Consider the following 16485-nt stretch of genomic DNA (forward strand, 5'->3'; position numbering starts at 1 on the left):
GGCAGCTAGTGAAAACAGGGAGCCAGAGAATGGATTTTTTTTTTTTTAAAGCACAGGAGGAAAATAATATACATAAAGTGAGATGAGCGGTCAGGATGAAAGCACGCCAAGATCCTTATGTTGTCTGTGAGGAGGGTAGTCGTATAAACTAATAGGCTTTGGGAAGTAGGCATGTTGGAAATTTCAGGGGGAACATTAAATGGGAATAGAATATAGAGCTTAAATCCTTGGCCTCGTGCACTGTAAGCAAGAAATTCAGGGAGTGTCTATGGTCACCTGTTATAAGTATCTCTGGCCTGTTAGAGCTACGAAGCTAAAATAGCACAAAATGAGCCACAGTGATGGCCTTGCAGGTAGCCGACCTGCAAGCCTCTTTTTTTTTTAATGTTTATTTATTGTTGAGAGAGAGAGAGTGGTGCAGAGAGAGAGAGAGAGAGAGAGAGAGAGAGACAGAGGATCTGAAGCAGGCTCCAGCAGACAGCCCAACATGGGGCTCAAACTCACACCCCATGAGATTGTGACCTGAGCTAAAGTCAGATGCTTAAATGACCGAGCCACCCAGGTGCCCGTAGCTCACAGGCCTCTTTGGGGACTTATTCGACCCCGAGTGGGACATTTAGAGCTGAGGCAGTGAGATTTGAGAAAACTTTAAATACCCTGTTCCCTCAATCGCTAGCCCCCTCCCTGTCTTTAAGGTGGTCCTGGTTTGCTGCAAGGCTCTAGGATGACCTCCTTTGAGGCAGACACCTTGCAAGAGAGTGCCAGTTCTCTCTGTGCCCAACACCTACCCCTTCTCGTGGCTTCTGGGTCCTTAGCTATATTCACTGTCAGGGCATCCAGAGGCCAAGGCGCAAAGTCACATCTAGAACTTGTAAACAGCAAACGAATCGCAATAATTTGGTAACTTACGTTGGCAAGATTCCAGGAAACCAGTAGCAAGATTCCAGGAAATCTGTATTTCCATGCTGAGAATGCTGGTCCAGCGAAGGAGGAATGTAATTTTACAGAGAGCCGAATGCGTTGCTCTGTGGATTCGATGTGCTAGTGTGAGCAGCTGGGACTCGTTCGTTCAGTAGGCTCACTGCAACTTGATCTCAACCATGACCCGTGACGCCAGAACTAGAGATCCCGAGTTTCTTTCGTTTAACGTAGAAGTAACGCAAAGACGTAGGGGACAAGCACGTTGGCATGGATTTCGCTCACGTCACCTGCTCATCTGCCTCCTAATTATGTCCCGAGAGGACTAGAGTCCATGCCCTTTACCCAGAAATACACTGACGAAAGGGGCACCGCCATCCGTGAGAGGTGTTTCGTTGGCTGACTTCTGCAAGGTAGGGATGGAGATGGGAGATGTGCCATTAAGAGTGGACTCCATGATTTCTGTGAGGATGTAGCGATGTCCAAGATGGCAAAAACCAAATAGCGGTACTTAACCTCCCAGAGGCAAGGTGAGTACGGTGACTATAATAGGCAGCAAAGACAGAGTGATCATCAGAACGAGTTGACCCACAGAGATCTTGGGAATGCAGGGGTAACTGACAGTGGGTCCCGAGGCCAGAAATAGATGAGCGATACCTTAAGGTTCCCCTTGACGTGTACTACCAACACAACCCCGAGTATAGTAAAACATACAAACTGGGATCGCCACGGAAGCCACAGCTGCTCCCTAATTCCCAGATCGGAGTCAGTTCACAGACCCTGAACCCCTAGAACGAAGGAGAAGCTGGGCAGCCTTGTAGATGGGCAATGTGGCCAAACTGTTTGCAGTTTGAAGGTTCATCTTTCTGCATGCTCTCTTGCAGAGCAGAGGGGAATCACTCTGAAATAGAAGAGACAGTTAAATCAAATTATAACTGATGCCATATACATACTTGAACAATATCTACTGTTTAATGACCACGATCTTTCTTCTAGAAATGCCCCCGCCTCACACAGATCTTAGCATTCCGTGCCCATGTGCATCATCTGGAATTTCACATATGGGGGAACAAAGCAAGTCGGACTTCGTTTCCACAGGCTCTTCCTCAGAAAACTCCTTTTCCTCTCTTTTTATATGATCATGTCTTTTCTCATGGGGGTCCCTGTCTTTCTTTGTCATTGCAGAATACACAGGTCAGTTGACAGGCACCCTGATATCGGTGTTGTGATATCCAGGCCACAGACCGGACGCTTCTCTAACATCCAACCAGTCACCTAGCCCTCTCCCAAATCTGTCCTCGCCTCTCTAACCCCTCGACTACTGCCTTCAAGTAGGTCGATGGTCCACAAGGTCATTTGATCACTTGACATTAATATCTGTAAAAAATCGAGCACACATCCCAATATTTGTTTGCAAATAAAATACACATGAATGTGATATATTATATACATTATGAAACATGCACAAAAACAGAACTAAAAAAGGCGAGAGATAAATATAAATAGAAGTATTAATATTTTCTTCCTCCCCTCCAATGCATTTTGCAGTATGATGATATGTGTGCATGGATCTCACTTTGAAGACACAAGTTTAGGCCATCACACTATCTCACGGAGGCAGTGGCCCCTAATCACCCATTGGAAAAAGTCCCAGGTTCTTTAGCATGACATTCAAGTTCCTTCTCAATTTGGCCCATGCCCACATTTTTCGACTCATCTCCTAGATACTCCCAGTAATGGGCTCGTCTGATCACTCCATCTGTACAGTGCGCTCTCTGTCCCCAAACACACACACACACACACACACACACACACACAACTTAACTGTTTCTACCTAAGTTGCTTAATGTTCTGCACAGAACTTATCCATTTATGAAATTATAAATCATATTTGTTTACTTATTACCTGTCTTCTCCATTATCATGAAAGCTCTAAGACGAAAGGGATCTTGCCTGTCTTATTTCCTGCTGTGTCCTTAGGCCTAAAACAGATTCTGTCACCACAGTTCAGTGCCCCAAAAAGCCTGTGTAATGAGCAAATTTCTATAATAACCCGTTGGTTGTTCTCAGAACTGAATCTTGACAAACTTGTGTGGTAGATGGCTTGATTTTGCGGTTCAAACATCCTTTGTCCAATCTAGCTGAAGAATCAAGTCCCAGGTATTATGCCTTCCCTAGAACCACCTTTATAAAGCAGATAGTTTTTGCATGATAATACTTGAATGGGGACGGACAGTACCCAGTTAATGCCTAAATATCTCTCTAATGTGTGAGTGCTTTATCTTTCTTTAAGTTTATTTATTTATTTTGAGAGACAGAGAGAGAAAGCATGAGCAGGACAGGGGCAGAGAGAGCAGGAGAGAGAGAATCCCAAGCAGGCTCCTCAGTGTCAGCACAGAGCCCAACTGGGGGCTTGAACTCATGAACCGTGAGATTATGACCTGACCTGAAACCGAGAGTCGAATGCTTAACCAGTTAAGCAATCCAGGCACTCCTCTAATGTGTGAGTGCTTTAAATTGTACCTTTAAAGATTTGTTTCTTTGTACTCTCAAGAATTTTAGTCTTAAAAACTCTAATAAGTTGCTGAATTGGAGGCCATAGAGACAACGGGCTGAAATGTTAGATTTTAAATTTAAATTAAAAACTCCTTCTAATGGGCAGTCTTCATCATATCTTGCCTAGGAAAATCTGGGAGGAGGACAAATGTTTTGGAAGGGTAGGTGGGAAAGCACTGACTCAGGTCTGGATAGTGTGGCCTGGTACTTCTCTGTCAAGGCCAGCTCACAGAAAATGCTATAATAAAATCATTTAGACTAAGATGTAAATGACTGATTAAGCAAATCAGTGGCCCATTGCCCTATCTAGGAGTATTTGAAATTTTAGATGAAATTGGATGGATAGATAGATAGATAGATAGATAACATACATTTCGAGGGGAAGGCAGCCCTGCCTTGTATCGCTGAAATCATGTCTAGGAATTCCATTGTCAAGCTCTATTATAAGACAGGGTGAGAGTGCTATTTTTGTAATAAAATGAATAGTTGGCAAATAGCAGGTGCTTACATTTTGACAATCATTTGGATGAGTGGACACTGAAGTTGATTTAAATAAACATGTTGGCCCAGAGAAAGAAGTAAATCCAGCTCCAAGGTTTAGGAAAAGCCTTTTGAAGACGTAACTGATCAAGGCAAATCATTCCTTGGCTAGGGTGAGGCCCAGGGGCTGGAGAATCTATATATTTTTTTTTTAATTTTTTTTCAACGTTTTTTATTTATTTTTGGGACAGAGAGACACAGAGCATGAACGGGGGAGGGGCAGAGAGAGAGGGAGACACAGAATCCGAAACAGGCTCTAGGCTCCGAGCCATCAGCCCAGAGCCTGATGCGGGGCTCGAACTCACGGACCGCGAGATCGTGACCTGGCTGAAGTCGGAGGCTTAACCGACTGCGCCACCCAGGCGCCCCTAGAATCTATATTTTTAAAAGGTGCTGGGTTGAGTCTGAAACAGGATAGGTCTGAATATGCTTAATAGGTTTAAGAGAACAGCAAGAATAAGGGCTTAGAAGTAAGGCTGAGTGCAGATGGGTAGGGCTAAGAGGGAGTTTCTGGACATGAGACCGGAACGACAGATTTGGGAAATGTCCTAACACCAAGCTATGCCGGTTTGCGGCAACTGAACCCCAAATCATTAGTTAAGTGATTTGCCCAAGGATGCACAAAACTGCACTGCAGAAGTGGATTTAGCACCGGTCTCTCCGGTATCGCTTCCACCATATCAAGGGCCTAGACCAGGAGAGCCTCGACCTGTCCGAAGGATGAAATTTTTGACAGGAGTCTGTCTTAGTCAACAGTAGTTACGTGTCCACTTCTAAATCATGTAACGCTTGGTGCAGGACCTCCTGAATTACAAGGATTTCTGCTTTGTGGCCTCAACAGAAGAATATAGGGGCCTCTCCTTTGCACACCGATTCGCCAAAATGCAAGGTAATCACACTGCTTTGCGAGGTCCGGAAAGGCCTTGTAGAACTCACTTTCTCCACCTCCGGCGTTCCGTTAAGTACTCCCATCGGTACCAGCAAGTATCGGATGATGATCCAATGAGTCCGGGGACGGGGGCGGTGCGTCCCTGACCACACCCACTGCCGCCGAAGCCCCGCCCCTCAGCGTTTTCTCCCCTATTCTGTTTTCCGGTGCATCGTGACGTAAGACGTGGGTCACGCAACATTGGCGACTGGTCCCGGAAGCAAAAATCGAAAGGGCGGGGTAGGCGGAAAGGAGGGCCTGCGTCCGGGTCGGCCGGCAGGGGGCGGGGCGGGAAGGGGCCGGGCATGGAAGGCTCGGAAGCCGAGGGGGCTGGGCTGGACGGAGGCGGAGGAACCGGTGTCGGCCGCCGCCGCTGCCGCCGCTGCTCCAGCCTTTTCCGCGAGGCCCGCGCCGGCGCCGCCTCGGCCATGATGATCCACGGCTTCCAGAGCAGCCACCAGGACTTCTCCTTCGGGCCCTGGAAGCTGACGGCGGCCAAAACCCACATCATGAAGTCAGCGGATGTGGAGAAGTGAGGCTCCGGGACTCGGGACGCGACGCGGCGCGGGGCGCGGGCCGGGGAGCTGGGCCTGGGCGGGAGGCAGGGCGAGCTGCACGCAGCCCCAACCCTCCCCGGGGCGGAGGCTCCGTCCCTGAGGACGGGACCTTCGAAATGACATCGGGAGAGAATCCTGTCGCCACCTCCCGCCCCGCGGTGGGGGGTTCGCCAGGGGCTGCCTTCGTGCAACTGTCACTCCGCCCGGGTTTGAGCGGCGCTTGACTGTTCCGGTGGACTTCGCCCTTGCCGCAGGTCCCTACCTGCCCCAGCCTGCCACACCTTTAGACCGTTGCTTCCTGAGTGGCTGGGACCGGTTTTCTTGGGGGTCGATAGCGGGGATGATACATGTGCTTGGATTTTGAGCGCGTCAGGTGCTGTGCCAGGCGCTTGAGATACGGCAGATGAAAGAGCCTCTTGCAGGAATTCACCGTCTTAGGTGAATTAGACGGAGAGGCCATTGTAATGCCGGGTGAATAACGGATAGAGACGTGTACGCGAGGTTATTTGAGATCGTTGAGAGGGGACAAGGCGTCCGGGAAATTCGGATGCCCGAGTGGATCTTGATAAAAATCAGAGGCACGGGGTGGGGGTGGTCGCGTGTGTGAAGCCGGGAGGCCAGGCATGGGGCGAGCCGTGAGGCGTTTGTGATGCCTGAACAGGATCTGGACAGAGTTTGGGGCTGTCAGGGGACACGTGTAAAGCCGGGAGGCCGGGGAGAGTGCGGGCCTCCATTTGTTCGAAGAACCGTTTCTGCATGGTTGGAGCGAGAGGTACCAGAGCGGGAGTAGTGGGAAATGGGAGGGCCCCAGGGGAGTGGAGCTACTGAGGGAATTTGTATGCCAGGCTAAGGAGTTGGTATTGTATGGGGGCTCCCACCGATGTCCTTTTGTACGAAGGAGTGACATGGGCAGATGTGCACTCGGAAAGATTTCTCGGGGGTTGGGGGGGGTGTGATGCGGCGGATGGATCGGAAGGCCACAGGACTGGGTAAGGAGACCAGTTAGAAAGGGCAGAGAAGAGGAGAGGTTTCGGGAGATTAAGTGCCTGGATGGCCACTTGGCAGGAGGAGGGAGGAGAGAGGAGAAATCTGTGCCGATGAGAAGATTTCTGGCTTGGGAATAGGAATGGGAAGCCTCGCCATTGAACACGGTGGGCACAGGAGGAGGAACAGATGGGGGCAGTTGTTGGCTAGAGGATGAGTTTAGATGGTTGAAGTGTGAGTCGCGTGAGGGTCCTAGAGTGGTGGGCAATTCTCTTGGAACTCCAAAAAATGACTGTCGGTGGGTTTAGATTTGGGAATCGTCAGCTTATTGTTGACACCTGGAGCCTTGGGCGTGAACTAGGATCATGTAGAAGTCATCCTGAAGAAAAGGAAAGGTTATGGGATGGTATCCTAGGGAACCCTAGGGTATTTTAAGATTCAGGCAGAGGAAGTCACCAGGGAAGAGAGTCATGAAAGGATGGTTTAGCAGTGTAAATTAGTGACTAATTATTTTATGTACATAACCGGAGTATTTTGTAAGACCCCTAGATTTTTTCAGGTATATTGGGGAAAATTCAGAATCACATCTTATTTCATGTGTGCATTATTCCATTAAGTAGTTAAAATTTATTTAATTGCTTTTTTATGGAATTTTTGTTCTAATACATTGTCTTCATCTTATTTAATCTTTGAAGTATTTAAAAAAAAATTTTTTTTAATCTTGGTTTAGGGGCCCCTCGGTGGCCTGGTCAGACTTGGGCTCAGGTCATGATCTCATGGTTTGTGAGTTCGAGCCTCACATGCACCCGGCTCTCTGCTGTCAGTTTGGATCCTCTGTCCCCTCTTTTCTCTGCCCCTCCCCCATGCACTCTCCCCTGTCTCTCTCTCTCTCTCTCTCTCTCTCTCTCAACAATGAATAAACATTAAACAAAATTTTTTTAAATTTTGCTTTATTGTAGTAGAAATACTTAACATGAGATCTGTGTTTGTAATAAATTTTTTTTCTTCCCCCTTGGGAGTTTGCACTTTTTTTCTTGGAAGTGTGTGTGTGTGTATATATCTGTCTATATTTATATCTTTATCCATTTATCCTTCAATGGACACCAGTTGCTTTCATATCTTGGCTATTATAAATAATGCTGCAGTGAACATAGGGGTACATATATCTTTGCAAATTGGTGTTTTGGTTTTGTTCAAATAAATACCCACAAGTGCAATTGCTGGATCGTATGGTAGTTCTAGTTTTAATTTTTGGAGGAACCTCCATAGTCTTTTCCATAGACTGCAAAATGGCTGCACCATTTTGTATTCCCATCAACAGTATATGAGGGTTCCCTTTTCTCCACATCCTTGTTAACACTTGTTATTTCTTGTCTTTTTAATTTTAGCCATTCTGATAGGCGGATATCTCAATAGGGTTTTGATTTGCATTTTCCTGATGATTAGTAATGTTGAGCATCTTTTCATGTGTCCGTATGTCTTTTTTGGAGAAATGTCTATTCAGCTGCTCTGCCCATTTTTATTTTTATTTTTTAGCTGCTCTGCCCATTTTTAATTAGATTGTTTGGGTGTTTTTGTTTTGTTTTGTTTTATTGAGTTGTGTGAGTTCTTTACATATTTTGGATATTCATCCCTTATTGGTTATTTCACTTGCAAATATCTTTTCCCATTGGGTAAATTGCCTTTTCATTTTGTTGATGGTTTCTTTCGCTCTGTAAAAGCTTTTTAGTTTTATGGAGTCCCATTTATTTATTGTTTTTGTTGCCCTTGCTTGAGGAGACAGATCCAAAAAATATTGCTAAGACCGATGTCAAGGAGTTTATTGCCCAGTATTTCCTTCTAGGAGTTTTATAGTTTCTGGGCTTACAATGAAATTGTCTTTAATCGATTTTGAATTTTGATTTTATTTTTGTGTATGGTGTAAGAAAGTGGTTCAGTTTCCTTCTTTTTCTTTGTTTATATTTTAGAGAGAGAGCGTGTGTGTGCATGAGTTAGGGAGAGGGAGAGAGATTGAGAATCTCAAGCAAGCAAGCGCCATGCTCAGTGCATGGAGCCCGACACGGGGCTGGATCTCATGACGCTGGGATCATGACCTAAGCCAAAATCAAGAGTCGGATTTTCAATCAACGGAGCCACCCAGGCAACGCTCAGTTTCATTCTTTTGCATGTAATTTTCCAGTGTTCCCTACACCACTTATTGAAGAGACTATTTTTTCCTGTTCGTATAGTCTTGCCTCCTTTGTCAGAGATGAATTGACCATATAAGTGTGGGCTTATTTCTGGCCTCTCTAGTCTGTTCCATTGATCAGTGTGTCTGTTTTTGAGCCAGCACTGTACTGTTTTGATTACTACGGCTTTGTTGAAATCAGGGAGCATCATACCTCTATCTTTGTTCTTCTTTCTCAAGATTGCTTTGGCTATTCAGGGTCTTTTGTAGTTCCCCTCTTTACACGTTTTTAAGTTTACAGTGCTTTATTATTAACTACAGGTACAGCAGATTTCTAGAGCTTATTCCTCCCGCTTGACTGAAAATTTGTGTCTGTTGATTAGTCACTTCTTTCCCCACCCCCCCCAACCTTTAGTAACCACTGTTCCACTTTTTAAAAAAAAATTTTTTTTAACGTTTATTCATTTTTTGATACAGAGAGACAGAACGTGAGTGGGGGAGGGGCAGAGAGCGAGGGAGACACAGAATCCGAAGCCGGCTCCAGGCTCCGAGCTGTCGGCACAGAGCCCGACGCGGGGCTCGAACTCACGGACCGTGAGATCGTGACCTGAGCTGAAGTCGGACGCTTAACCGACTGAACCACTCAGGCGCCCCCACAATTCCATTTTGTGATTCTGTAAATGTGACTATTTTAGATACATCATTTAAGTAGAATCATGCAAGGTTTGTCTTTCTGGGACTGGTTTATGAGGCCCTCAAGGCTCATCCACGTTGTTGCATATCGCAGAATTTCCTTCTTTTTTTTAAGGTTGCATTGTGTTCCGTTGTGTGGATAAACCATGTTTTCTTTATCTGTGCATCTGTGAGTGGACGTTAGGTGGTTTCCACATGTTGGCAATTGTGAATAGTGCTGCTATGAACATAGGTGCGTTAATCTCTCTAGTACTTGATATTTTCTATTTCCTTTTTTTTTTTTTTTTTTAAAGCAGGCTTCACACCCAGCACAAAGCCCAACGTGGGGGCTTGAACTCACGGCCCCAAGATCAAGACCTGAGCTGAGATCAAGAGTCAGACACTTCGGGCGCCTGGGTGGCTCAGTCAGTTGAGAGTCAGACTTCAGCTCAGGTCATAATCTCATGGTTCGAATGCCACATCGGGCTCTTTGTGCTGACAGCTCGCTCAGAGCCTGGAACCTGCTTTGGATTCTGTGTCTCCTCTCTCTGCCTCTACCCCACGCGCGCTCTGTCTCTCAAAAATAAATAAATGCTTAAAAAAAAAAAAAAGTCGGACATTTAACCAATTGAACCACTCAGGCATCCCAATATTTTCTATTTCCTGATAATGAATACATTTTACTTAAATTTTTGATGAACAATTAACATTATTAGATATCTTAAAGATGTGCAGCTTAAAATGTTAAATCACTGATAGGTGCACACATACATACACACACAGATGTAATAAATATGTGTCCACTTTTTTACTATTGTGTCATAAACATTTTTCTAGATTATTATATTTTCTCGTTAAATAAGCATTTTTAACGATTCTATAATGTTTCATTCATCGTATGGATAGACCGAAGTTTACATTATGGTTTATTTCCTTATATTTGGACATTCCAGGTATTTCTCATTTACTATTATAAATAAGATGATTTTGAATGTCAATGTGTATAGCTCTTTTCTGCATTGGAGATTATTTTTTTATTACAGATTTCCCATTGCTGCCCTTTGGAGTCAGAATATAAATTTGATGAAATTCCTGGTGCTTTCTCCCTAATTGGTGCCCCAGGGGATAGGCGGTAGATTTGCACAATCCTTCCAGAAATCCATGTAAGCAAGTGCTGGTTTCCCTCATCAGCCTTGGTGCTTTTGCCTTCTTCATTACCACCTTTTAAAACTTGTGACAAGGCAGGGCACCTTGGTGGCTCAGTTGGTTAAGCGTCGTGATCTCACTGCTTGTGAGTTCGAGCCCCGCGTCGGGCTCTGTGTTGAGTTGTCTCAGCTTGGACCCTGGAGCCTGCTTCGGATTCTGTCTCCATCTCTCTGCCCCTCCCCTGCTCACACTTTGTCTCTCTCTCTCTCTCTCTCTCTCTCTCTCTCTCTCTCTGTAATATAAAATAAAACATTAAAAAAAATAAAACGTGACAAGTTGAGAATTATACTGGAAAAGTTGTTTTCCTATAAGAGACAGCATCTTTAATTGCTATATTTTCTTCATAACTTTAATTACTATAATTGTGTAAGAACAAAAAGTCTACCAGAAACATGAAGCTTATGGAAACATGAGACTGTGGTATGTTAGGTCATCTCCTAGGCAGTCATAGGAGGATTGGAACCCATATTTATTCTTGAAAGTGGTGGGCCTTTGATGACCCAGGAATGAAATAGATGTTTCTAGTAGGAATCAGTATTTTTTTCCATTGTTTAATTTGTTCATGTAGTTTTCTTGGCTTGTTTGTTTTTAGTATGTATGCAAGACTTGATTGGTATGTCTGATTGGAAATAAATCTAAAGCGATTAGAAAGAGGGTAGTTGTGGTCTTAGGATATGTGTGATCTTTTACTGGATTTATGTAAGAATATATTCTTTAATATAGTGTTATTTTACCTTACCTAACAATAATAGCTGTGTAACTGTTCAAAAATGCAGAAGTCTCGGGGCACCTGGGTGGTTCAGTCGGTTAAGTGGCCCACTTCGGCTCAGGTCCTGATCTCAGGGTTCATGAGTTTGAGCCCCGTGTTGGGCACTCTGCTGTCAGCATGGAGCCCTCTGCTTTGGATCCTCTGTCTCCCCCTCTCTCCCCCCCCCCCCCCCGGCTCATACTCACTCTCTCAAAAATAAATAAACATTTAAAAAAAAATCCAGAAGTCTTAAAGAAAAGAAAATCGAAAAGAAAACCTGATCTGCTAAAGTGGCTGTCGTAGAACACTTGCACTAAAGTCCCGTGCCTTCTTTGGGGTCCCTTAGAACTTTACTCAGGGCACATTTAAATTTTTGCCTCTGTTGCACACTTTATAATTATACACATATTGGAAATATTACCTGACTTTTGGTTTTGCATAGGTTAGCCGATGAATTACATATGCCATCTCTGCCTGAAATGATGTTTGGAGACAATGTTTTAAGAATCCAGCACGGCTCTGGCTTTGGGATTGAGTTCAACGCTACGGATGCCTTAAGATGTGTAAACAACTATCAAGGAATGCTTAAAGTAGCCTGTGCCGAAGAGTGGCAGGAAAGCAGGTAAGAATCTCAACATTTATGGGTTAAGTGAAAAAGAAGAGTGGGGCGCCTGGGTGGCTCAGTTGATTAGGCATCTGACTTCGGCTCAGGTCATGATCTTGCGGTTCGTAAGTTCGAGCCCCACGTCGGGCTCTGAGCTGACGGCCCAGAGCCTGGAGCCTGCTTTGGATTCAGTGTGTCCCCCTCTCTCTGCCCGTCTCCTGCTTGCACTCTCTCTCTTTCTCTCTCTCAAAAATAAATAAACGTTAAAAAAAAAAATGAAAAAGAAGAGTTGAAAGAAATCTTCTGTCATGATATGTGTATTTTATGAGAGTGAAGGGCAGGTATTATTATTAACTTAACGGTTGGATCATTCTAGAAGTCATTTTTCCCATCCATAAAACGGAGATTAGTTACCCTACCTTTTAAATACTTGTTGGGTTAAATTGAGTTGAGCCATGCAGGGTTTACATTTTTGAGCTTTCAGTGTTCCTTGGGGAAGACACAATAGGCTGTGGACTTCACTGTTTCTGTTTTTGAAGAAAAATGTTTACTGATGATTTGAACTGTAAATGTGAGGAGCATTAAAATAAAGAAAAATGTGTTTTCTTTGATAATCAAATCGGCAGTTATTTACTTTGTGCCTATCGTATACTAGGTACCTTGCAAGATACCAAGAAGTATAATAACGCCTTTATTTTTTTTTTTTAATTTTTTTTAACGTTTATTTATTTTTGAGACAGAGAGAGACAGAGCATGAACGGGGGAGGGGCAGAGAGCGAGGGAGACACAGAATCGGAAGCAGGCTCCAGGCTCTGAGCCATCAGCCCAGAGCCCGACGCGGGGCTCGAACTCACGGACTCTCGGACCGCGAGATCTTGACCTGAGCTGAAGTCGGATGCTTAACCGACTGAGCCACCCAGGTGCCCCAATAACGCCTTTAAACTGTGTCCTCAAAGAGTATACTAACTAATTGGAGAGACCACATCAGCATATGACAAGTTTAATAACTGTAAATATGCAGACAAACCAAGAAGGATCTTGTATTAGTGAATTATGACAAGTATATGTATGTATTGATTAGGATATTTGCATTATTTGTAGAGTGTAACTTGGTGTGATATATGAATACAGACAGTCTATATTCTGCATCACTGAATCTGATCCTTCTCATTTTAATATTTGAGGACGGAGGGCGAACACTCCAAGGAAGTTATTAAACCATACGATTGGACCTACACAACGGATTATAAGGGAACGTTACTTGGAGAATCACTTAAGTTAAAGGTAAATCTTTATTTTTTGCTTTTATGATAAAGTCATTAACTGTCTTGGACAGTCTCAGCATTAGAACTTTCTAGTAATGGATTATTTTTGCTACTACTTTCATCCCACTTTCTTTCTAGTGAGGGGAAGCTTCAGAACCTAATGTGAAGGGGTTTTGCTAATTGATTATAAGCCGAAAATAAGGAGGCCACAGCGAAACAATTTTTATTCTCAAAAGTAACCATGGCAAACTGCCTTAATGTTATCGTTATCACTGTCAAGAAGCATTCAAGGGGCACCTGGGGCGGCTCAGTCGATTAAGCGTCTGACTTCCGCTCCGGTCATGATCTTACAGCTCCTGGGTTCGAGCCCCGTGTCGGGCTCTGTGCCGACAGCTCAGAGCCTGGAGCCTGCTTTGGATTCTGTGTCTCCTTCCCTCTCTGCCCCTCCCCTGCTCATGCTCTGTCTCAGTCTCTCAACAATAAACATGAAAAAAAAAAAAAGCATTCAAATGTGTATCTGTTCTTGGTGTGGTTAATTGGGTGATTGAGACAGAACCTGCTAGTTAATAGCTTACGGTTTTCCAGATGAACAGGTAGGTGGGCATATAGGACCTTTGTTCAGACCGCTTATGTTTTTGTCCTTCCTGCGCTATGTGTGAACCTGGTATGACTCCAGGCCAGTTACTGAATCTGAGTCTCAATTTATTAGTAATTTGGGTAAACAGACATATTTACCTCACATCAGAGTTTTGATAGGAAATAATCTGTGGGAAAGCTCTAGGTGAATTCGAAAGCCCCGTATTAATAATGCGAAGTTGCATCTGTGTGAGTCCTACTTAGGAAGAGATTCGCTTCGTGGTGAATGACGCTGGGAAAGTGGATTTGGTTGGTGTCGTATTGGGAGCTTAGCTACATTTCGAAATCAGACCGTATGACTGAAATGAAAATCTGGCTTAGGTTGCATGTCTCTGATGATCAGCGATAACATTATGGAGAACAAAATTATTTTACCGTAGATGAAATATTTATTGGAGACCCTATATCATGTGTTGGTGCTTAGGCAGAAATGTTAAGGAGATGAGTTGTGTATGGGCTTCTGGTCTCTACAGAGATTTTTAGTCTTGGGAAGACAGAACTTAAAGCAGGAATTCAGTTCTCAGTTTTTGCCGCTCTTATAATCCAAGCTTTACCTATTTTTCTGTGCTGCTTCTGAGACAAATACACACATTTTTTGAGAGAACATGTATTCATTCACTCACTGACTCGCTCTTGAGCTCTTCTCTGTGCCAGGCACCAATCCTAGGAGCCATGGATACAGCAAAGAACAGACAAAAATCCCTCCTTTACAGTCTATGGGGAGCAAGGTTATGTCAGCCCCTTAATACTTCACAGATGAACGTTCTCCTTTCTGTCTCACTCCTGATTGAAAAACTTTGTAAAGAACACAGTTCATTTGACATTTCATTGCCGGGAGTGAAGACATGGGAACTTGTTTTAACCCTGTGCAGGAATGATGACTTCTAAAAAGCCTCCTTTAGGTTATGAAGTAGCATTAGCTGTGACCGAGGAGGTAGAACCACGGCAGTAGAAACGGGAAAAGGAGAGCAGTGGGAGGTGAAAAGCGTGTGTTCAGTCCTCTTCCTGACAACTTCCGCCTGTAATGCAATTTGTTCTGAGGCGTTGTTGACAAATAGCGGTGTGATCACCTACTCACTGGAGTTCAGGCTTTGGCAGGCCTGGGTTCAGATCCCAGCACCATCACTCGACTTGGAAAAGCAATTTAATCTTGCTGAATACTGTTTCTCACTTTGGTAAACTGGATAATACCAGTTGTGGGAAGTAAATAAGATTATATATGTAAAGTGTTTAGCACAGTGTCTGTTATACAGCAAGATCTCAATAAATGGTAGCTGCTGTTATTAATAATATATCTCAAATGTCAGGGGAACTAAAGTAATATTATTGAAATACCAAGACTAGAAGTAGATATATAGATATAGTATCTAAATATTTATTCTTGCTTTATGGTCTAAACAGAGTTGTGAGTACATTCCTTTGCTTTCTTAAAAAATTGAGTATCTTTTTTTTTTTTAATTTTTTTAACGTTTATTTTTGAGAGAGAGACAGAGCATGAGCAAGGGAGGGACAGAGAGAGAGGGAGACACAGAATCCGAAGCAGGCTCCAGGCTCTGAGCTGTCAGCACAGAGCCTGACGCGGGGCTCAAACTCACGAACCATGAGATCATGACCTGAGCCGAAGTCGGATGCTTAACTGACTGAGCCACCCAGGCGCCCCTTGAGTACCTGTTTTCTAGGCAAAAGTGTTAAAACTTTGTTGCTTAATCTTCAAAATAACCTTGTAGGATAGACCTTCTTATCCTCGTTTTGTGAATGAAGAAATAGGTTCAAGATCTTAAAGTATGTATCTCTTGATAACGTAATACCAATGCTGTAGCTTATTGTTAAGCATGTTGTAGGTGGAAGATCACTCCATGGGCACATTTTTTGCATCTGACTTTCTTAATACCTAAGGGTTTTTTTGATCTATAATATCACTTGGGATTTTAAATTATTTAATGCTTACACCCTTTCTGAAATCAAAAGCCGTAGTGTATATAGGAAATATATGCCTGTGTAGGAGCATATATCTTATATGAACAGTAAGAATGTCAGAATGAGGCATTAGAATGAAGCCTTTCCTTTTGCACTTAAATTCTTGCCTTTTAATTGCTGGGAGCTGCTGGTGTGTGTGTGTGCGTGTGTGTGTGTGTGTAGTGCTTTCTCACTCTTTTTTGAGTTGTTTTACCTCTTACTCGTGAGTTGTAGCATAATTTAAGAGAAGAAAGCCAGTCATAGAGTTGTGCTGGCTGCATTCAAATCCAGCGTTGCTATGTATTGGCTGGGCCACCGTAGGAACATCTCAAAGATTATGGTATAAGAATGTTAGGAGGTCATAGGGCACCTGGGTGGCTCAGTCAGTTGAGCGTCCGACTTCGGCTCAGGTCAGATCTCACAGCTTGTGAGTTCAGGCCCCGCGTCGGGCTCTGTGCTAATAGCTGACCCACTCGCATTCTGTCTCCGTCTCTCTAAAAAATAAATAAACATTAAAAAAAAATGTTTTTAAGGACTGTTAGGAGGTCAGATGCCTAAAAGGTACCTGGCAAAATGTGGCCATTTTCTTCTTTTCGGTTAAATACGTAAACTGACATTGTAGGAGAATAGAGTAGAAGACTACCTCTTCTAATTATATTGCTTTTTTGGAATAAAATGTGTGTAATGTCCACACATTTAAAAAGCATTTTTTTTAAAGCATGTTGGAACATTTGCCAACTCCTTCAGT

General features: G+C 43.8%; 1 protein-coding gene across 1 annotated transcript in view; it reads left to right on the forward strand.

The window, feature by feature from the left end:
• Positions 1–5278: 5278 nt before the first annotated feature.
• Positions 5279–16485, forward strand: part of TIPRL (TOR signaling pathway regulator) — a 31261-nt gene continuing 20054 nt past the window's right edge. Inside the window, exons 1-3 of the mRNA XM_030301821.1 lie at positions 5279–5474; positions 11719–11898; positions 13065–13164. Coding sequence (XP_030157681.1) covers positions 5371–5474; positions 11719–11898; positions 13065–13164 — 384 coding nt within the window. The 5' untranslated portion in view covers positions 5279–5370. The remainder of the gene's footprint in view (positions 5475–11718; positions 11899–13064; positions 13165–16485) is intronic.

Source organism: Lynx canadensis, chromosome F1, assembly GCF_007474595.2.
Source record: "Lynx canadensis isolate LIC74 chromosome F1, mLynCan4.pri.v2, whole genome shotgun sequence".
NCBI classification, from domain to species: Eukaryota; Metazoa; Chordata; class Mammalia; order Carnivora; family Felidae; genus Lynx; species Lynx canadensis.